Source organism: Aethalodelphis obliquidens, unplaced genomic scaffold (assembly GCF_003676395.1).
Source record: "Aethalodelphis obliquidens isolate GAN/ISIS:26980383/991018 unplaced genomic scaffold, ASM367639v1 scaffold63, whole genome shotgun sequence".
Taxonomy (NCBI): Eukaryota; Metazoa; Chordata; class Mammalia; order Artiodactyla; family Delphinidae; genus Aethalodelphis; species Aethalodelphis obliquidens.
The window spans coordinates 10208406-10230061 of record NW_020838007.1 but is presented as its reverse complement, the minus strand read 5'-3'; the positions used below and the strand labels follow the sequence as shown (position 1 = coordinate 10230061).

Here is a 21656-nt window from a genome sequence, read left to right as displayed (position 1 = left end):
CCTGGTGCCAAAGGGGACAAATGCTCAATAGCCGGAAAGGCAGGGAGCAGACAGAAGGCAGAGAATTACTTTCCTCCACTCCACAGCCGGTGCTTAGAGCAGTAAGTGAAACACCCCCTCTGCCGGTGCATCCTGACTCATTTATTGACAACGGAGAAGAAGTTCCGCTCTCTATCCACGACTGCAGTGGGTCCTGCGTTGACTTCAATGGGATGAAAGCTGGACCGTGGTTCACAGGAGTCGGCGTCTGTAGAAGGGAAAGGCTGTCCTCTTGCACAGAGAGAAGCAATCTGGGCTGAGCTCAGGCTGGGAGGCTCGGAGCAGCTCCTCCAGACGTCAGTGGCCTGGCGCTGTGAGCCTGGGAGTGAGACGTGTGGACCAGGCCCCTGGACTCCAATCAGGCACAAGGTTACAACTTCTGAAACAAGGGGTTGCTGAGAAGAAGGTCAGGGCGCCCCCCCCCCCTCCCGAGAGAAGCAGAGACAGGACCGGGACGTTCTGCCCCCACATCTAACATCAGCAAATGGCCTCACACTTAAATGGTGAAAAACAACGAAAGACGACCAGCGGTAAAGACCGCAAATCAGTGCACACCTCATTTGACGTCACTCCCGTGTTAGTGCATTAACCTTTCTCAGTGACCCTATCATCTTATTTCTCACAATTTGCAGTTTGAAAGGAAAGACGTATTTGTGATCAGAGACATGTGAAACGTGGCTTTACACGCATCCACACCCACTTCCTAAACATCCACGCGCGCTGTCCCCGTCCCATCCCATCAACGGGAAAGGACAGCGCAGAGTCTGGTGGCGCAGCGGGGGCCGTGGTGGAGACTGGCTCTCGGCACTCCCCGGCTCCTGCCCAAGCGCCGGCGGCCAGTTCCAGTTCCTGATCGTGAACCTCCCTGTCTGAGCTCTTCCCTCCTCTCGCGGAGCACACCACACAGAGCCGCGGCTCCCCCCTCCCCCCCACCCCCCACCTCTCGCCCAGCCCACTCTGTTGCTTCGAGTGGCCAACAAGCACAAAGCGGCAGCTTCCCCGCGTGGAGGCAGGCGCACTCTCCAGCGGCTAGTGAGAGCCCGCAGGCTCAGTGTGTGCTTAGCCGTCTGGGGGATAAAGATACGCGAATAACATAACACGGGGGATGTGGTTTTTGATCCAAGACCACTTTGACTCTCCTAACAGCTGATGAAAACATCAGGACGGCTAAGTAGTATTCACCCAGAGGAAGGGTTTAATGCAAGGCGCTCAGGGGACCCCTGAAGGGCCGAGGGGCGGGGGAAGCAGCCTGGAGGGTGCCAGGGAGACTCCCCTAGAAATCACATATGTATGAATGGGTCACTGCCTGGCAGAACCTACAAAGCAAGAGAGGTTAGCTCCTGTGGGTGTAGCCTCACTCTGGAGTCAGGTTTTATAAACACAAGCACCAAAAAAGAAGTCCTTTCTATACACAAATTTAAGTGTCAGCAAAGATCAAAATGCTAATTTATGGAAATTATCAATTTCTGGCAAGAGTTTAGAGAAGAGGATTTAATGTCCTCTGAAGGAGAGAGTCAGATGCATTCAGTTTACGTTCGTTTATTGTTGTAACATTTTGTTTTGAACATCAAACACTGCACCAAAATGAGCCATTTATCTTAAGACAGTTGTCTTCGCCATAAACTAAGTACTGAACTGATGTTTACAATTTCTGACAACTTAAAAAACTTGTTAGTGGCACTGCTGTGCCTAATAATCAAATATGTCATCACAGACTGAACGTAATGATTAAATTAAAAGAGTAAAGTTTTCCCTTCCCTTTCTTACCTTTAAAACAAACCAAAAAAAGTAGTTTTCACCTGGAAAGAGCACTTACTTTAAACAAAAACTCAATCTTCAACCAGTTTCATTAAACCCAGCATTCTCTAAAACAGAGGAAGACAAGGCTTCCCAGAGTAACTATGATGATACTTGAAAAGATGATAAAATTCCCTGGGAGAGTCTGTTTTCACCAACTTGCAAAACCTGAGAGTTTACTCTCTGCCCATTTCTTCGGTCTTGCCTGCAGCTTCGAGGACACCCTCCAGAAGGGCCACGTGCGGCCAAAGGCACGCGTACTTTCCGGATGGTGAGCTGGCTCTTGTTCCTAGACTGTCAACAGCTTTCATTTCATGACATCACACTAGTAAGCTTTTTCTTTTTCCAGCTGAAAACTATGCAGATGTTTTAAAGCACTTTAAAGCACAGCAAACACGATACGGACACGCGGGCCAAGTCTGCATGCTCTGGGCCCACGCGCGCACTCCGTAAGCCCTGCAGAGATGCAGATGTCAACACTAGAGCCATACAAGCTTTAGCACGCGGACACCAAGGCAGATACTCAAGTCGGGTTGGACTGGAAAGAGGGAAAGGGGCCACGGCCATTTCACCAGTGGAGCAGCGGAGAGAGCGATTAGAAGAGCCCAGCCCCCCTTGCCCCCCCCCCCCCCGTGACGTTGCCCGTCCCCGAAAGCAGCGAGAGGCTGCTGCTCCTTCATTAGCTCCCATCAGAAGGGTCTGTGTACAAACACACTCGAGGGCATCTCTCTTTCACAGAAAGAACAAATGTCATTTGTACCAAATGGCAATGGATTTTCGCACAAACTTAATACTTTCTTAACACTATAGTAATAGTAATCATCTACTTTCAGCAAAAGGGACTCCTTTAAATAAGGAAAAAGACTCAGGTTAATTAGCATATGTACCCACTGGATCAATCTGCGGTGACAAAATGATAAAGTCTAGTGCTGATGGCCCCCAGGCAGAGGGGTCAGCCACCCTCCGTGCAGGGCCGGGAGACCTGGGTTCCCAGGTTTGACCCTCTAAGATGCCCCTGTGTCCAGAGAGAAGAGCTTATCGAGAAAAAGAAAGTGTCTAGTCAGAAACTCCTTAAAGGACAGCCAACAAAAGACTACAGAAGGTGCGTTATCAAGATTTCCGTACCGCACAGAGCGAAGCCCTACGAAGCTCAGGGTAACTGCCTAAAGCAAACGTGGGGCGACAGGCCGATGGCATCTATGAGATGAAGTAACTGCAGGGCCACCGTACAAGGAATTGATTTCACTAACTGGGCAGAACTTCATACAAGCACAACCTATTTTCCCTGGCCTACTGTACATAAATAAATTCTTTAAATGATGAGTCCTTGAGCTATTTACGGTGGGACGGTTTGCACCGGAGGAAGCGTGTGTGGCTCCGCCAGCCTCTGCCACTGAGAGCTGCGTTCCGGGGACTGTGCCATCGTCCCTGCACCCAACAGCACTGGGAAACACGGCTCAACCGAGTCAGGGACTTTCAACTCTCCAATCTGGAAAATAACCGCCCGCATTTCCCCAGCTCTAGATCAGCTATTATTTCGGTGGAGCAAACTACAAGGAAGAGTGCCCCTGCCAGACCAGCACAGGGAAAGCGCAGGTGGGAAAGGAAACCGTGGGGGCCGGGGGCCGTGCCTGCACTGCTCTGCAGCGTTCCCATCGGGCGCCCGCCCTCCGCTCTGGAACCTGCCCACTGCTCTCTCACCCAACGCAGGACTGTGTGTGGGCCCTGCTGCTCTCAGGAGAGCTCCTGTCTAATAGTCTTCTCGATTCTAACACCAAGGGGACCGTCCACACCCAGCCTCACCTCTGCAGGCTCGTGCTCACAGCTCTGCAGAGGCTTGTGGATAGAACCCCCCTTCTCTGGGGCGGCCTGCTCGGGTCCGACAAGAGCTCATCACAACCAGGCTGGGAAACTGGGCTGCAGGCAGGGAGACGGAGAAAGGACCCTTCCCAGGACCCGTCACAAGTGCTCACCTGCATTTCCAAGGCCTCCCTAAGAACAGAGCTGTTCCTTGCTGTTTAACCAACTCCTGCTGCTAGGAAGGCTCTTACGGGCATCACATACATCCTGCAAGACCTGCTCCTTCCTGCCAGTCCGAGACACGACACCTCAGTTCAGGTCCCCACCGTGGAATAGTCACAGGTGAGAAGGCAATGATATAAGGACCTTATGTTCCCCCGCAGCCCACGTTTGTCACCCCGGGGGCCCGAGCAAGCGTCCCGTTTCCGTGGAGCAGGGAGGGAGGAGCCACAGAAGAAATGTGCACAGGCGGTTTGGACCGACATCACCACTGGACCCTGATCCCCTGAAGAAGGCCCTCCTTTTGAGAGAAACACTTTCAACTGCCCAGTGGAAATTAGAACACTTTACTTTGTGCAACATTTTGGTCCACTCTTAGCTTCTTTTTCCTTCTTTTTAAATCAGGCAATTAAAGGAGCACCCAGCACACAACACAGAGCGTGTGGGAGGACAGGCCAGTGATGGGAGGACAGGCCAGTGAAAAGAGCCCAGGCCTCCGGCCTCAGGCCCGAGCTCCCCTCGCGGCTCCGGCCGCGGCACCGAACAGCAGCCCCTCAGGGCCCGGGAGGGGGAAGGGGGAAGGCGGTTCCAGCCCCAGCAGCTTTCCCGTCCCTGCTGGTGCCCGACTGTCAGCACGTCTTGTCCCACACCTGTGGCCGGGAGGGGACCCCATGTCCTCTGTCCAGCAGAAGGGCTGGTCACCTTCCCTTGCTGCGTGGCGAGTGACGGAGGGCCTCCCGCTGGAGGTGCGGCCTCAGGCCAGGTCGTCCAGGTCCACCTCAGGGATCGGGTCTCGCCAGTAGCAGAAGGAGCTGAACTCCGGGCACGGAAAGGCGGAATTCTGTTCCTTGTTGAGAAGTGGGAACACGTGTTCCACGAGCTCGCTCAGTCTGTGATACCTGGCAGAAGGAAGTGGGGAGGAAGCACAGCAACTGTTATTCATCAGTTGATCTGGGAGCACAGACTGTAGGTTGTACAGCCAGTTACTCAGATTCCACAGATGGGAAAGATCCCAGACAGGCCTCCTTCTCAGGGCACTGCCACCCTCCTCAAAGTCTAGGCCCCTCAGCAACCCCCTGCAACAGCTACGGCAGAGGAGGAGACACCCCGGCAGAGAGGAAAGCCTGCAGAGGCAGGTGCAGTTCTGATCCTTGGCCCCTGGCTGCGGGGCTCCAGGCTGAGGGCTGGGAACGCACTTACGACGACTTGTTTCCTTTGGTCCTCTCTTGTATCAGCTCACCCTTGGGGTTCACGGTGAAGATCCTGCAGTCTGGAACTCCAACCTGTGTGTAAGCGTAGACATCCTGCAGCAGAAAACATGGGGCAGGGTGATTACAGAGAGAAGAAATGAGGAGATGGTCCTGCGGTTCCTGGGAGCCAGAAAATCGCCTCAACAGGAGACTGTGTACGGAAATCACGTGAAGCTGGCGCGGCGCAGCTCTGCCACTGGAGCCGAGCTTTAGACACACACAAACTCAAGAGCGGAGCCACCGCAGAGGGCGCTCGGGAAGCCAGAAAATTTGGGCGCCACGGAGACGCCAGGGGCCTCGGAGCAGCAGATGGGAAGCGGTAATCAAGGGGGGCCCTCGAGACCTGGTTCTGGGGTGAATCCAAGACTCGGCTTAGAATCACTCAGAACATGAGTCGGAACTGCTTGAGGAAATGGAATGGAAGCCACAGAGACTTTCCTCAAGCAGTCGGAACTGCTTGAGGAAATGGAATGGAAGCCACAGAGGGCGTGCCCTTTGTCACACACCTACATTCTGGGGCACATCTCCACCGACAGGCCCTTCCTGACCGCTGGAGAAAATTTACAGCAGATATCAGCAGAACAGACATTCACTGTGCCTATACAACTGGTTTGAGAACTAACACAGGGCTATACCCTAAAAGTACACTCCTCTGAGTTTCACACACCACATCCGAGTGTGTAGCCCAGAAGACACACTTACGTTTGGACGGTTTCCAAAGGCCGCATAGAAGGGCTGCTTAGACGGGGCAAAGAGATTCCTGATATCATTTAGACACTCAATTTTGAACTTCTCTGGTTTCTTTTCTATTACTTCCCTAGGAGAAGAAAATACAAATATGATCACCAAATCCAAAACGGTAGCTTTCCTTGGTGTGTGGTCCTAAAGAGACTTTACAGTGCTCACAACCAACCAGTTTTTTAATCCTTCATAACCGGTGTCTTTCTCCTTCTTTGCCAACCTGACTTCTCAACCGTGTCTGACACAGACCAGGTGAGCTATGTGTGAGTTAGAACAACACGGAACCAAGATGCAGAAGCTCTCGTCAGGCCCCCGTGTGCGCGCAGGTGCACGCACACGCACGCATACGCACACAGAGGCACCTGTGGAAGGCGGAGAACAGGCTGCTGGGGGACAGCATCAGGGGGCCGCGGGGCAGGATCGTGCCCTTGTCGTTGACCCAGTGCAGGTAGCCGCGGGTCATGTCGGCCATGCCGATGGCGCGGGCGGAGCAGTACAGGAACTTGTAGCCATTCCTGGAAGAGAACGCGTCCTGTTTAGCCCGTGTGCTTTGGCTAAAGGGGGGAAAATGCGTTTTTCTTTTTAAAGGTCCAAATAAAGTTCCTCTCGTTTACTACGAAAATCAAATTCTTAAATTTAATAGAAAAAATTGTTAGGATTATAAAGATCTCACCATCCCATCAAAAACGCCGTGGGTGGAAAATGGAGGTACATGCAACTAGGGATTACGCTAAATTTACTAGTAATGATATAGTTTCAGCATCTGGTCCGTGGAAACCAAATTACAAAACAGACAAAAATTTGAGGTTATCTTTAAACAATCTGCTATAGATGAAAGACACAAAGGATTTTACTTATATAGGCAATTTCCAGAATGCAAATCATTCTATAAAACAAGGAGCAAAACTTTACCTGGGTAACTGACATACTCATAATTTTCATATTATGACATTTTCAACTTGTGCTTAAGACACTGTAATTCTGCAGATCAACTTAACTCATAGGTATTGGGATCCCACAAAGGCCAAGGCACTATTTTCTCACCAAAAAAGTACTCTGACAGAGAGGACCCCATGGTAAATTGATTACCCCATGCATGCATTACCTACTTAAAGCAATACAATTAAAAATACTCAAAAAACCAAACCTGAAAATTGGCTCTCCTGTTAAATTACAGCTAAAACCCCCAAGTACAGCTATGATTATAGACACAGGCAGTGCCTACAACCCACAGCCCTGTGAAAACAAGATGACAAGGTTAACATGCGTAACAACGCATACCATGCCGGGCACAGAGCTCCTGTCCCACAGATGGCGGCTCACACTTTCCCCTGTGTGAGGCTCTAGGAAGGGGTGGGAAAGGAGAGCGGGAATAGCTGGCGCATGAACAAGATTTCTGTGGACTGGCTGATGAACACTCTTTTTCTAGCTTTTTCAAGCAAAATTCTAGCTCACCAGACACGTGGGTCGGGATACCTACTCATTGATGGAATGGTAGAGCTTTGCGATACCCTGATGAGTCCAGTCTTTACCCAGCTGTGGAAGGATCTGTCCTAAAGCATCAGACCTAAGAGGGCAGAAACAGACAAAGGTATCAGGAACCAAGCATATAAAGCCAAGTGTTTACCTATTTAGTTAAATACGAGCTGCCAGCAACTGCCGGACGGGGGAGAGGTAGAGGGACAATGCCCAACGGTGGTTTCCTTGGCCTGTGCACAGGAGACAAGGACCCCACCAGGGGTCCAGGGTTGCAGAAGAGCAATCAGACATGAGGGAATTGACCACCACACATCCTGTTTTTCTCCTCCCTAATCTCAACAGCTTCTTCTTCCCCCCATACCAGAATTTGGAGACAAAATAACTAAATCCCCCCCGAAGTTATCATTAATATTTTTTTTTGGCTGCGCTGCACGGCTTGCGGGATCTCAGTTCCCCAACCAGGGACTGAACCTGGGCCACCGCACTCGTAACCACTGAGCCTCCAGAGAATTCCCCAAGTGTCATTTTTGACGTTACGTCTGTACAGTCCCACCTATTTCCTCCCTCCATAAGATGACTCTGTGGGGACTGCACTCAGGACATCTCAGTGTGTACAGTTTAAAAACTCTCCTGATGGTGGCTGGTTGCCCAGGTGAGGGACCACCCCCCCCACCACCACACACTGAGCTGGGCCCCCTTCCCTGTCACCCCAAGGCTCCTGCTTACTTGGTTATCGTCCCGTCGATGTCAGAAATGATGACCTTGTCGTTCCAGTCCCACAGGTAAATGGTCCCCGCACAGCGGCAGGTGCCTTGATACTGGGTTGTAATGCTAAACACGACGTCATTTGGGCCGTCTTGGAGCTTCAGTTTTGCCTTTTATAAAAAGTATAAGAATAAAAATCAGAGTTTTGAAAATTAATAGCACATCACTTTGATGGAATTACATGCAACAATTAAGTCACACTTTCCAGGAATACGTGGTCAGAGAAACTGCTTATGATACAATGTTACGTGAAAAAGGATCCCAGCCTCTTAAATACGTAAATGTGTGTGTGTGAACACAGAAAGAAGGGACGGAAATACACAAGACATAGTAACTATTTAAAAAGAAAAAAAAAGCTAAGAAAATCAGCGGAAAACACAGTTTTGCAACAGAATCTGAACATTCCCCAAACCAGAAGCAGCGTTTTAGGATCCCAGCTCCGGGAGGATGGCTCGGGGCTGCGCCCGTGGCTCACACGAGCCACTGCCTGAACCGTGTGTTAGGTGCCAGGCACTCTTCTGATCACAACCCACCCCGCCCCCCGCCAACCTTTTCCTCTGTACCTGGGACTGCCCTGGAGCACAGCAGGACAATTTCATATTGAAAATGGGTGGAAGTCAGGGAGTGGGAAATAAAAAGGAAGGGGGAAACTGCATCTAAGTAAGAAAATGTCATTTCCCTATGGTTGCGGCTCCTAAAAGACAGTGTGTGGCCCAGTGCTGGGCCAGACGTATAAGATTCATCCTGGAGGGGGCTTCCCTGGTGGCGCAGTGGTTGAGAATCTGCCTGCCAATGCAGGGGACACGGGTTCGAGCCCTGGTCTGGGAAGATCCCACATGCCGCGGAGCAACTAGGCCCGTGAGCCACAACTAACTGAGCCTGTGCGTCTGGAGCCTATGCTCCGCAACAAGAGAGGCTGCGACAGTGAGAGGCCCGCGCACTGCGATGAAGAGTGGCCCCCGCTTGCCCCAACTAGAGAAAGCCCTCGCACAGAAACGAAGACCCAACACAGCCAAAAATTAATTAAAAAAGGAAAAAGAATGCAACACAATTCTTTAAAAAAACAAACAACAACAAAAAAAACATTCATCCTGGCAACAGGCTGAGAACACAGATGCCCTGGTTCACTCCCAGACACGGAGGTGGGAGGCCCGGGGGTGAAGGAGGAGGAAGCGTGCTGCAGGTCCTCAGGTGGTCCCAGTGTGAGGGACGCTGCTGTCCCGGACGTAGGTGAGCATTTCCACGACCACACGCTGGGCCACGTGTGTAAGGCTTGGGGCCAGGTGGACAGGAGAGGAGACCCGTCGAGTTAAACAGTTACTGAGCTCACGTGACTTGGATCCACCCAGACCACATGCAACTCACGATCTGGTCTGAGGACAGACGAAGAGACTTCTTATAGGAGGTGGTGCTGCTGTGGGTCGGCGGCTCCGTAGGGATGGGGTCCACTTGGATGGATTCTTCCAGCTCCTGGGACCCCTCGTCACTCGATGAGTCTTCCTCAGCCGGCCTGTTCAACACAACCCCGTTACTGAAGAGGCAGCGGGACGTTTTACAGACGACAGCTTTTCATTTAGGATCAAGAAGAGAAAGAGATTCCAAATCCATTCTCGGAGGAGCCGTTCCCCAGACCCAGGGTACACACCTGCGTATTCCTCCTCCCTCTACAACTGGCCGGCGGTTACTCGCCCACTGTGACTGGCCATTTTCTGCTACAACCAGTGAATGCTACTAGGCCCGCCGATTCTTGTTGAAAAGGATGTGTATGTTTCTAAAGATACAAATCTTTAAAATCCTTCTCAGTGATTTAAGAAACTAACAAGATTTTATACAGTCCTTTCAAAAGAAGAGGGTAAAGAGCAAGAAGATAGACAAACCCAAGTGTTTAGAGAAAAGGGAAGAGAAAAGAACCTGATGGAGGAAGAAACAGGGTGGTAGAAACAAGAATGGGGTATGTCGTGGCACCAATCCACGGGGCAGCCAATGCACATGTCCAAGGCAGCTCTACTCCTTCCAAGAAATGAAAGGGACCCACGCCCAACTCAGATCCTGTTACGTCTCCCCTGCTGTGCCTGACAGCCAGGGAGCAGGGCACCAGGGACAGCACATCTCACAATTCCGCAAGATCTGCTTCCCAGATCTTGCAAGGCCTGAAATGCAAGGCCTGCATTTCAGGGCATCCGAGTCCATGGCTCCAGGACAGGAGCAAGGTATTCAGGAAGCAGTGAGGAGTATATTTACTGTAAGCTGATGATATAGTCTACACACGCGCGCACACACACCCACACCCACACACCCACACACACACCCCCATGCTACACGGCACGGCTTGCAGAATCTTGGTTTCCTGACCAGGGACTGAACCTGGGGCCCCAGCAGTGAGAGTGCTGAGTCCTAACACTGGACCGCCAGGGGAGTCCTGAAGCTGATGATATTTTTTAAAGAAAAGCGGAAGTTATCATCTGCTAACTGAGCAGCAGAAGGAAGCCACTGACTGTCATGCACGTCCACAGGACAAAGACATTTCTGACTAAGAATTAAACAAAACGGCCAACATCAGCTTGAATGCAGTGGCCGAGGCGGGGGAGCCCCCACCTGCCACTGGCTGGCTCCTTCGCGCTCGACGGCCGGTCGATGGGCGGCGGCACCTCCGATTTCCCTTCCTTGGCCTCTGGCAGCTGGAACGGCAAGATAACAATGACAATGTGCAGTTCTCCCCCTACGGACAAGCAAAAGTTCCTCAGTACAGTAGCTCTCTCCAGGAACGAGCAAAACCGCTTTCTGAATCCGCAACTTAAAAACGCTTAAGAAACAAACTTCCTCTAGTTTGAGCCAAAAGACAGAAACCTGAGAGAGAAGTCATATGCTGTTTGTGCAAAAAGCTACCTCCACAAAGTCAGGGGCAGGAATTGTTGAGAGAGCACCAGCTCAGTCACACAGCATAATAAAACTAGGTCCGCAGCAGGGATGCTGGACCTGCAGAACGGGGGGACTGATGCCCCTCCCTCCAGCGGGGGAAGGTGGCAAGCTCTGGCTTCCAGCCGGTGACGCGGCACGGTGGAAACGGCATCAGCTCTTGGGGCAGACTTAAGGTCACAGCCCAGCTCCAGCCCTCACCAGTTACGTGCCCTCGGTCGAGCTACATCACCTCCTTGTGCTCCAGCTTCCTCACCTGTAAAACAGGAATCCAAACACCTACACTGCTGGGCTGTCGTAAAGGTGAGAGGTAATGCAGCATGGGAAGCACCTAGCATCAGCCCTGCCCACGTAACTGTTTAAACACGGTGACTACATTATTAAAAGAGCATTATGTGGCCCAACTTGTGCTTGGCAAAAAGGTTTCTTTTGAATAAACCAAAGATTCACTTCTTTTCAGCCCATGGAAAGGATTACCTCCAGCTCAGTTACCTGTTTGGTTATGCTCTCTCTCTTACGCCAAAACCACCAGCGACCAGATTTCTTTGGCATCTTATCTTTGACCCAGGACTCAACTGTGGCCTGAAAACAATCAACACAGGTGAGTCTAGCCATCTGTCAGTCACAAGGCACTCGACTCCTTTCAACCATTCATGTGCAGGATGGTGAGCAACGCTTTCCACACCTCCCAGACTCCTCTGAAAGATGGACAGTGTCCTCTTTTGTGGCAGTTCTGTGGTATGAGATTGGGTGGTCTGGCTACATAGGAGCAGCCCTCTTAGGGGCTGGCAGGCAGCCTGCTCTCATTTCTCTACCCTTGGGAAACGTGGTTCTCATGAGTTATGAGGACCAGCTAGGCTGATGATGTCGTCTTGGTGGACAGATTCAGAGCAAAGCTTCATGTTCTACATGTTTTAACCACCAGCTGAATGAACCACACCGATGCCACGCTTCTGGCGGCCACATCACCCTCTTCTCGCTGCTTCTTTCCATATTAATGGGAGGAAATGTTTTCACTTATTCTATATTTAACTAACAATCAGTAAAATCTCTCAACCTTCGTATATCATCAGAAACCGGTATAAATATCTAGTAAAAATGGCAAAGATATGGCAGCCCAGGTAATTTCCTACACTTTGGGGTATGAGATAATTTGAGTGATAATATTAATTTTAGAGTATTAAATCAAACTGAACAGTACCCAGTTTAGAAATATGCACATCTGGATTTTTCGAAGCACTACATGCTGTAGATACCTCTGAGGGGGGCAACAAACAGCGGAGGATCTCACCTTAGGTAAGCTCTTCTGGAAGACCTGCAGGCTGAGGATCATGGGAGCCGCCAACGCCCAGTTGTAGTAACTGTGAGAGTAAAACCGTGCAAGACCGTCACACAAGAGAGGAGAGGGCGGGAGGGAGAAATACCACATAAAATGCCTTATTCTCTTCAATGAAAAGATGATCAGCTCAGTTGCTTGCCACATAAGTAATCTTTGCTTCAAGCCAAACTTCTCTGAGCAGAGAAGCAGCACAATGTACTGGGTGGGCCAAAAGGTTTGCTCGGTTATTTCCGTAGGATGGCTCTAGTAGCACTCAGTTGTCTTTAACTTCATTTGAAACAATTTTGTTAGATTGTATTGTGACAGGTGTCACATCAGCATGCATTTAAAAAAAGACTTATGGGGCTTCCCTGGTGGCGCAGTGGTTAAGCACCCGCCTGCCAATGCAGGGGATAGGGGTTCGATCCCTGGTCCAGGAAGATCCCACATGCTGTGGAGCAACTAAGTCCGTGCGCCACAACTACTGACCTGCGCTCTAGAGCTCGTGAGCCACAACTACTGAAGCCTGCGCACCTAGAGCCCGTGCTCCGCAACAAGAGAAGCCACCGCAATGAGAAGCCCACACACCACAACGAAGAGTAGCCCCCACTCGCCGCAAGTAGAGAAAGCCTGCGCGCAGCAACGAAGACCCAATGCAACCAAAAATAAATAAATTTAAAAGAAAGAAAGACATCAAAATTGGTGAATTTTTGTGTAGCCATTTTAACACTGAAGCGGGAAGAAAAAAGCAACATTTTCAGCATGTTATGCTTTATGATTTCAAGAAAGGTAAAAATGCAGCTGAAACGCACACAAAGATTTGTGCAGTGTATGGAGAAGGTGCTGTGACTGAACGTTTCAAAAGTGGTTTGTGAAGTTTCGTGCTGGAGATTTTCGCTGGATGCTGCTCCACAGTCAGGGCAGACCAGCTGAAGTTGACAGCGATCAAACCAAAACCATAATTGAGAACAATCAACGTTATACCACATGGGAGATGGCTGACATACTCAAAATATGAGTATGAAAATCATTTGCACCAGCCTGGTCATGGGAATCGCTTTGATGTTTGGGTTCCACATAAGTTAAGGGAAAAAAACCTTCTTGACCATATTTCTGCATGTGATTCTCTATTGAAATGTAATGAAAACATTCCGTTTTTAAAGCAAATTGTGAAGGGCGATGAAAAGTGGATACTGTACAACAATGTGGAACAGAAGAGAGCGTGGGGCAAGCGAAATGAACCACCACCGACCACACCAAAGGCCGGTCTTCATCCAAAGAAGGTGATGTTGTATATGTGGTGGGGTTGGAAGGGAGTCCTCTATTATGAGCTCCTTCCGGAAAACCAAATGATTAATTCCAACAAGTACCTCTCCCAATTAGACCAACTGAAAGCAGCACTTGACAAAAAGCGACCAGAATTAATCAACAGAAAACGGGTAATCTTCCACCAGGATAACACAAGACCGCATATTTCTTTGATGACCGGCAAAAACTGTTACAGCTTGGCTGGGAAGTTCTGATTCATCTGCCATGTTCACCAGACATTGCACCTTCGGATTTCCATTCGTTTTGGTCTTTACAAAATTCTCTTAATGGAAGAAAATTCCAATTCCCTGGAAGACTGCAAAAGGCCCCTGGAACAGTTCTTTGCTCAAAAAAGAAAGTTTTGGGAAGATGGAATTACAAAGTTGCCTGAAAAATGGCAGAAGGTAGTGGAACAAAAGGGTGAATACGTTGTTCAATGAAGTTCTTGGTGAAAATGAAAAATGTGCCTTTAATTTTACTTAAAAAACTGAAGGCACTTTTTGGCCCACCCAATATAAAACAGAGTAGCATTTCAACACCTCATTTGAAAATAAAGCTGAGGCTTTACCTTCACTTCAAAGTCACTCACTGCCCATTAGCTCGTTTATATGAAATGTCATATTTTATAGCAAGAAAGACTTTATAATGGTTAAAAACAGCACTTGGGGAAAAAAACCTGCAAGAGTATTTAATAATTACAAAAGCAAGAGTATTTACCGGTTATATATCCGTATTACAAGGTTGGGATTGTCTATAAGTCCAGGGTTTTCTGCAAATTCATGGTAAGTAATGATATGCTCCATAAATTTCTCTGCAGTGTAAAACAATAATTATCCATTTGGTTAGAGATTACATAAATAAATACCCATATGAGATTATCACAATACTACCTACATTGAAGGGACTATAAGATTTTTGAAAAGTCCTTTAAAACAAACAAACAAGAAACCCACCAACTAACTTTTCTATATGCATCAAAAGCAAATGTCAGACACTTGAGGTTTTTTTTCCCCCAGGACAAGAAAGAACACTTCTTTTCTACTCCCCCTTCTGCTACCACTCCTCCCGCAGATGGGAAAAAACAAAACTAAAAACCAAAAACCAACCAACCAACCAAAGAAAAATGGAAGTAAGTCAGAAAGAGAAAGACAAATACCGTATGCTGACACATACATATATAGAATTTAAGAAAAAAAAATGTCATGAAGAACCTAGGGATAAGACAGGAATAAAGACACAGACCTACTAGAGAATGGACTTGAGGATGTGGGGAGGGGGAAGGGTAAGCTGTGACAAAGCGAGAGAGAGGCATGGACATATATACACTACCAAACGTAAAATAGATAGCTAGTGGGAAGCGGACGCATAGCACAGGGAGATCAGCTCGGTGCTCTGTGACCACCTAGAAGCGTGGGATTGGGAGGGAGGGAGACGCAAGAGGGAAGAGATATGGGAACATATGTATATGTATAACTGATTCCCTTTGTTATAAAGCAGAAACTAACACACCATTGTAAAGCAATTATACTCCAATAAAGATGTAAAAAAAATTAAAAAAAAGAAAAATGGGAGAAAGGGATAAACCAGGACTCCTAGGAAAATAGATTACAGATGTGGCGAGAGGGAGGAAGATATGAAGGCACAGACGTGCACACGCTCCACTCCGTAACCAGTGAAAACTGAGCTTCATTCTTCTAAGTAGGAGAGACTGCATACCTGGGGAATACTCGTGGGGGGTCTTACAGCGTTAAGTGCACAAGTACAAGCTACGTTAGAAAAAACAATCAGAACGTTTTACAATGCTTGGAGGAAAGAAACCAAACACACACCAGAATTTGGCGTAGGGTCTCGTCAAGAAATAAATTCCAAGCTCTTGCAGAATAAACGAGAGCTGCGCATGAATTTCTGTATGCTGATCGCAACCCTGCGCTCTGATGCAGGCCAACAGAGGCAATTCTCCCTGGGGTTGCTCCTCCTGGCAGTCTGTATATTTATTACTTTTACTTGCCGTTTCTGCCTCCCCCAATGACAAACTCTACCTAAGTGAACAATATTCTTTTTAAGTATAAATTTTATAGTTTACATAAATTGTATATCCCCTCCTCCACCTATATTTTTTAAAGTGAAGGCTTATGAGGATTATAATTAAAATGTGACCTATTTAACTTTGTCCCTAGAGGGAACCACTGGCCGTAATAACACGCTCTTAATTTCTAGCAAAAAGTAAAACAAACAAATAGAATTAAGAGGTGGAAAAGAGGCACAGCGATCACCCTGTGACGCTAAGAAAAAGAAGATTCAGGGAAGCACAGACGTGAGGCTCAGGGTGCCTGGCCTGCCACATGCAGAAGATGAAGGATGATGCTAGTTGTAAAAAGAAAATCTTTCCTTAGAGGAAAGTCAATCAAGGGCCACTAGCCAAACTGAGAAAACATTAAGAAGAGTTCAGTTTACAAAAGGAGGGAAAACCAGAAAGGCCAAATAACCTGGGACAGACGTACACACGGCTGCTCAAGCCACAGCAGAGTCGTCTGAACCGGCCCCGCTAAGCAGCTCCCTTGTCTTGTCTTGAGCACCTTTACTCTCCTGCGCCAACTCTCAAGATGAGACAGAAAGTAATCCCTTCTACCTTTAGCCAGAAACATCCATCTACTCAGAAGACAATCAATTTTGGCAGCCTCAGGCCCTCCTCTCCTGTCTCAGACTCGGGGCAGCCAGGCCCCAGTCCCGCAACTATTCTTCCAACAACCTTACAGAAGAGAAGGTGGCCAGAGCTGCACTGACCCCGGCCGCCCAGCAGGCGGGCCGCCCAAGACCTCGGCCCCAGACACGTGCCGTCTCCCACCCATTTACCTGTGGCGTCACCCCAACACAAGGTACCTAAGTGAAGGGCCAAGAGTCCGACAGCAAAGGGGGACCCCGGTTACCTGCACAAGACCCCGCGAGCTGGATTCCCACAACGGCTCAAGGCTGCTTTCTCAGTGGGGCAGGCGTGACTGCTGGCCTACCTTTAGAAATCTCTCCGTTCTCGCTGAGGCCCCCGCAGAGGGACAGGGTGACGTCGGGCAAGTCCATGGCAGAGTCTGAGAGGCACTCGGTGCCGCTGTCGGCGGCCGCGCTGCCCACAGACTGTGGGGACTGGGAGCCAGAGAGCGTGTCGGACTCGGGCCACTGCCTGGAGCCGGGCTCCGACTCGCTGCGGGAGGAAAGCATGGCCTTCACACAGCTGCCCGCGTTCCCAGCTTCCCAACCACAGGGCTCCCTGGGCGCTGTGAACAGGAGCAGGCTGACCTGCCATTGGACGCAGCTTTCCTTAGGGAGTGCTGAAAATCCTATCACAGATGACCCTGAAATAACCTAACAGCACTGCTGAGGAATTAACTGGATACAGCGAGCACGTCACAAACATCACTACCGTCATTCACAATAATGCGAACTTTTCAAAGGTGGCAGCTCTGACTTAAAGGGGCAAAAGAGTTATAAGCATTTATTTACATCGTATGATGAAAATGACAGAGTAATTAAGAAAAATCTGATGTTTGAAAACCTTTTGATCTTAACTTCCTAGAAAAGGCCGCAGTGCTATATACATCCTGTAGAAAATGCTGTAGTCCAAGGTTGTATTATTTTTAAAAACAAGGCTTTTCTAAATCATCTGTTACTTCACGAAATACAACAAAGAAATTAACCAAGTGAAAATTCTCAGGAGCCTAGACACACCTCAAGAAAGAAAATGTACTGAGAAACTAGAAATAAGCTGTTCTTACACTAGTGAGCGCCAGAACCAAAGTCGAGGGTATTCAATATTTTCACTTTTCTAAATAAGGTTTTAGAAGCTGATCCTAAAGGAAACTTTCTGTAATGGAGCATAAGTTTGAGAGAAAAAAGACCCAAGGAAATGACGCCGTAAGTCTCTTAGTCATGAAAATTTACTGCTCTATTTCAATGTCACATTGAAATACTGTTCTAGAATTTTCAAATTCTTTTACTTTTTTTTTTAAAAAGCCAGTATATGAATGTATGCTATCCAGTGAAGTTATATGATCGTTAGGGAAAAATCTGAAATTTGAACAGTAGGTGGCAGCACAGCACAGATATGTCATAAATAGAAAGCAGTTTCGAACATGATCATGTTTTGTATCTGAGCCTCTGAAGAAAACTTTAGGTTTTGGGGAATTCTCTCTCCTAAGAGCAATGTACACACATATCACAATACTGAGATCAATCGGATCAACAGAATGTGTTCCTCACTGGAAATGGTGAAAAAGCCAAAGCCACCTAAAGCAGCAAAACCTGCTGTTACGCGGGGGCCCCAGTGCAGGCCGACCCCTGGAGTAAAACACAAACACCCTTGTCTTCAACCTCCAAGGCACACGCTAGGTCCCCCTGCAGTTACGTGTGGCCTCTTGATCAGATGACTGAGCTGTCCATGTGGACAGAAGGCGTCTGCTGTGTCCTCCCCAAGCTGGGCCCCTGAGTAAACTGCCCCACGTGATCCTCTCCTTTCCCCACTGAGGCCCCGGAGGGCATGGTGGAGGCTCAGGATGGAAGGAGCTTGCGCTCCTGAGCCCCTGTGTGCAAGGCCTCCCACCAAACACCAGCACTAGAACAGCATCACGTGAGCAAGAAATCAACTGCTGTGGTCAAGCCACCAAGGTCTTGAGTTTTATCAGTCAGAGCAGCTGGTGTGACCCTCACCGACGCCACCACTTAAATGCACAGAGGACCCACCTGACTCAACAGGCCGCCAAACCCATGAGACTGATGTGATTTAGGGCAAAGTTGAGCTCTAATTACAAATACTGGCTATTCAGTCAAGACGGCAATGGCCACGATGATAAAACAAATGCTTACAAGCATTTCAATAATCTCACTGTCTCTCAGTGTTTATGAATGTCTCTAGAAACAACCAGCTTCTGAGGTAAGGCTTGGTGAATGGCAACGGTCCCAGATGGTGAAGTTATAACAGCACAGGGAGGCCCCACTGCAGTAGTCACGCTTCCCCATTTTTTAAAAGAGAAACTAAGAAATCTGTCTTAGGAATCCCAGCGTAAATAAATGATTAAGGACTGGGAGATTGGAAACAAAGAGATAATCTTAAGACAGCTTACATTTTAACTTTCTCATTGGAAAAAAAAAAGGACCAGTTTTCAGTTTTCTCACCTTAAAAACCCAGCTACTACTTCAAAAGGAAGTGGATACTTGGAGACAAATGTAGGGCAGAAAGCTAGGAAGGAGTTTTAAGGATCTTCCAAAACTATCTGTAAAAATTTAAGTATCTTCTTTTCAATCCCATCTTTCTATTTTAAATAAAAACTTAAGACATGCTTTTCAATAATTTACCTAAAAATGTTTAATTATGCGTGACTGTGGCTCAGTATATTCAAGCCATACTTCTCACGAGAAAAGTAAATTGTTTTTTATAATCATAGATAGAGTATTATCATGGAATTTCCCCAAGAATGGAAGTGACCTTGGGAAAACAGTGCAAGTCTATCGCTGCTGAGATCTCGGTGTTATTCCAAGGTGAGAGTCACGGAGGAGAAGGGGGAGGGGGTGCCAGGGGTTGCGGAGAGCTGAGCTCCAGGGGTGCACAGGCCCTAGAAGGGGCCCCACTAGACCCAGGACTGCAAGCGGAGACTCACTGAAGAGTGGAGGCCTTCTTTGTAAAGCATCTCTGAATAAAGCTATTTTACCTTTAAAACACCTAGTAAAGGAAACAAATGCTAATGAACAGGAGTTGCTAAACTGAAGTCACATCCACTGTTAGGCCCTTATGTAGGCTTCACTAGTACACCTTACCTTCTTACTGTATTGAAAATCTTTTCATAAATAGGTAAATTATTAATTTCAAATCACTACAGTCAAAACAACACATGTACAATTTCTGAATTTTCCAAAATCTGAAGCAATCATCCAACTTATTAGCTGAAGGATACCATCCCCATGCTCTTTTTTCTCAGACAGAATGCTTTGCTCTAGAAACAGAGAATATTTCAGAGCTGCCCACTCTTCAATCTAAAATGCACTACCTTTTGGGGAAATAGAGAGCTGCGACCTCAGGTTCTAGCGCCTTCAGGTCATCCAGGTAAATATCATCAGGTCCCTGGTGCTGGCTTCTCTTGTGGACACCTGTTTTTGTTTAAAAAAAAAAAAAAAAAAAAACCATTGGAGATGAGAACTTGGTTATTCTTCATTTACAACTCTGCAAGAAAACAAAGGTTTGCAAGGAATAAAACAGACCACGATTGGAATTACGTTGTATTTTTAAAGGTGTCAACTAACCTCTTTCCCTGTGTGGGTTCTCATCATCCATGCGAATGGAAGAGGGCGTCAGGGTCGCACTCCTGACAGCCGCCCAATAAACACGCGCTGAGTCACGCATTCTTTCACCTGCTCTCACGTGAATAATCCTGGGCCCTAAATCGTTTACACTTGAAGGTTAACGTTTATTATATTTACAGCACGAACAAAGGAGATCGAACCCGAACCTGATGTGACTACCAGCGTCGAGAAAGAGGCCATCATTCTAAAGCCACGAGGGGAGGCTTGCGGGGAACAGGGTGCTCACTCGGTGCCTGTGGAGGGCAGGACCCCTCACTGTGGGCAAACCTGGCAGTTGACGCCTTCGACACAGGATCACGGTTAGCATCGCATAGTGGGACATGATGAGATGCAGTAGGGAGCATCTTCAATTCAAAAAATAAAGCATATTTAACCCAAATCCAATCACGCCTCTAGAGCTGTGCTGCCCACTCATCACTGCCACACGTGGCTGCCGTGCACGTGACCTGACCTAATCTGAGTGAGGTCTGTAAAACGTGAGAAGTGTGTGCGTGTTTATCTTTAGTTCTATGCTATTTCAACACGTGCATTTCATGCGTCTACCATCACAGTCAATATAAAATACTGTCACCACACAGATCCTGCTGCGACCGTTTACAGCTCTACCCACTTCTCTCTTGTTCCCTCCCCCACCCCACTGCTAACCCCCAGCTGCCGCTAATCTGTTCTTCCCTTCTCTAACTTGGTAACTTCAAGCATGTTATATAAATAGAATCATACCACATGTAACTTTTTGACATTGGCTTGCTTGCTATCTTTACTCATCATAATTTCCTCAGATTCATCCAAGTTCTTGCGTATTATCACTAGTTTGTTCCTTTTTTTCCCTTAGTATTTCATGGTATGAAGCACTTATTACAGGTCGCTTAACCATTCACCATTCAAAGGACATCTGGGTTATTTCTAGTTTGAGACTATTAAGTATAAATCTGCTATTAAAATTACCGTACAGGTTTTTGTGTGAACGTAATTTTCACTTGTCTGGTATATTTTCCCAAAAACATGATCCAATGCCTCTGCTTCCTCACCAACATATGACGGCACTACTATTTTTATTCTGGTCATTCTGGTTTTAATTTGTATATATCCAAAGAACAATGATGTTTAAAAAAAAACGAAAAACACATACCAGCTTTCCAAGGCTTACTATAAAAAATGTAAAATATCTCCATAACGTCTACATTAATTACTTGTTAAAACTATAATAGTTTGAATTTACTGCTTTAGATAGAATACGTTAGTAAACTTAGTTTCACTTGTTTATTTTTACTTTTTTTTTTTTTTTTTTTAATGTTAGAAGACTTAAGTTCCAGTTTAAGGAAATACGGGAATGTCCCTTTGAAAAAACAATCAGATACATCCAGACTGTGAGAAAGTAAGTACACAAGACAATAGCCTGGGCTCTTCAAAAGGTCAGTATCATGGGTGCAGAGAGGGAAAGAGTGGTAGTGGCGGGTGTGTGCGTGTGTGCGCTCGTGTGCGCACAAGCACACGAGCTGTTCTAAACAAAAAAGGTTAAACACAAAAACCAAATGCAGGGCTGCCCTGGTGGCGCGGTGGTTGAGAGTCCGCCTGCCGATGCAGGGGACGCGGGTTCGTGCCCCGGTCCAGGAAGATCCCACATGCCGTGGAGCGGCTGGGCCCGTGAGCCATGGCCGCTGGGCCTGCGCATCCGGAGC

General features: G+C 47.8%; 1 protein-coding gene across 6 annotated transcripts in view; it reads right to left on the bottom strand.

Moving 5' to 3' along the window:
• Positions 1-4182: 4182 nt before the first annotated feature.
• LPIN2 (lipin 2) overlaps positions 4183-21656 on the bottom strand; it is a 103695-nt gene continuing 86221 nt past the window's right edge. For 4 of the 6 annotated variants that reach the window (XM_027088784.1, XM_027088783.1, XM_027088786.1 and 1 more), the window contains 14 exons: positions 19918-20052; positions 19665-19764; positions 16641-16828; positions 14350-14443; positions 12298-12367; positions 11499-11588; positions 10686-10768; positions 9456-9600; positions 8052-8200; positions 7327-7413; positions 6209-6361; positions 5808-5922; positions 5056-5159; positions 4183-4754 (listed from right to left, as the gene is read on the bottom strand). In XM_027088784.1, the coding sequence (XP_026944585.1) occupies positions 4610-4754; positions 5056-5159; positions 5808-5922; positions 6209-6361; positions 7327-7413; positions 8052-8200; positions 9456-9600; positions 10686-10768; positions 11499-11588; positions 12298-12367; positions 14350-14443; positions 16641-16828; positions 19665-19764; positions 19918-20052 (1658 nt within the window). In that variant the 3' untranslated portion in view covers positions 4183-4609. Of the gene's footprint in view, positions 4755-5055; positions 5160-5807; positions 5923-6198; positions 6362-7326; positions 7414-8051; positions 8201-9455; positions 9601-10685; positions 10769-11498; positions 11589-12297; positions 12368-14349; positions 14444-16640; positions 16829-19664; positions 19765-19917; positions 20053-21656 lie in introns of those variants that run through there. The other 2 variants (XM_027088785.1, XR_003429118.1) reach the window with 2 other exon arrangements.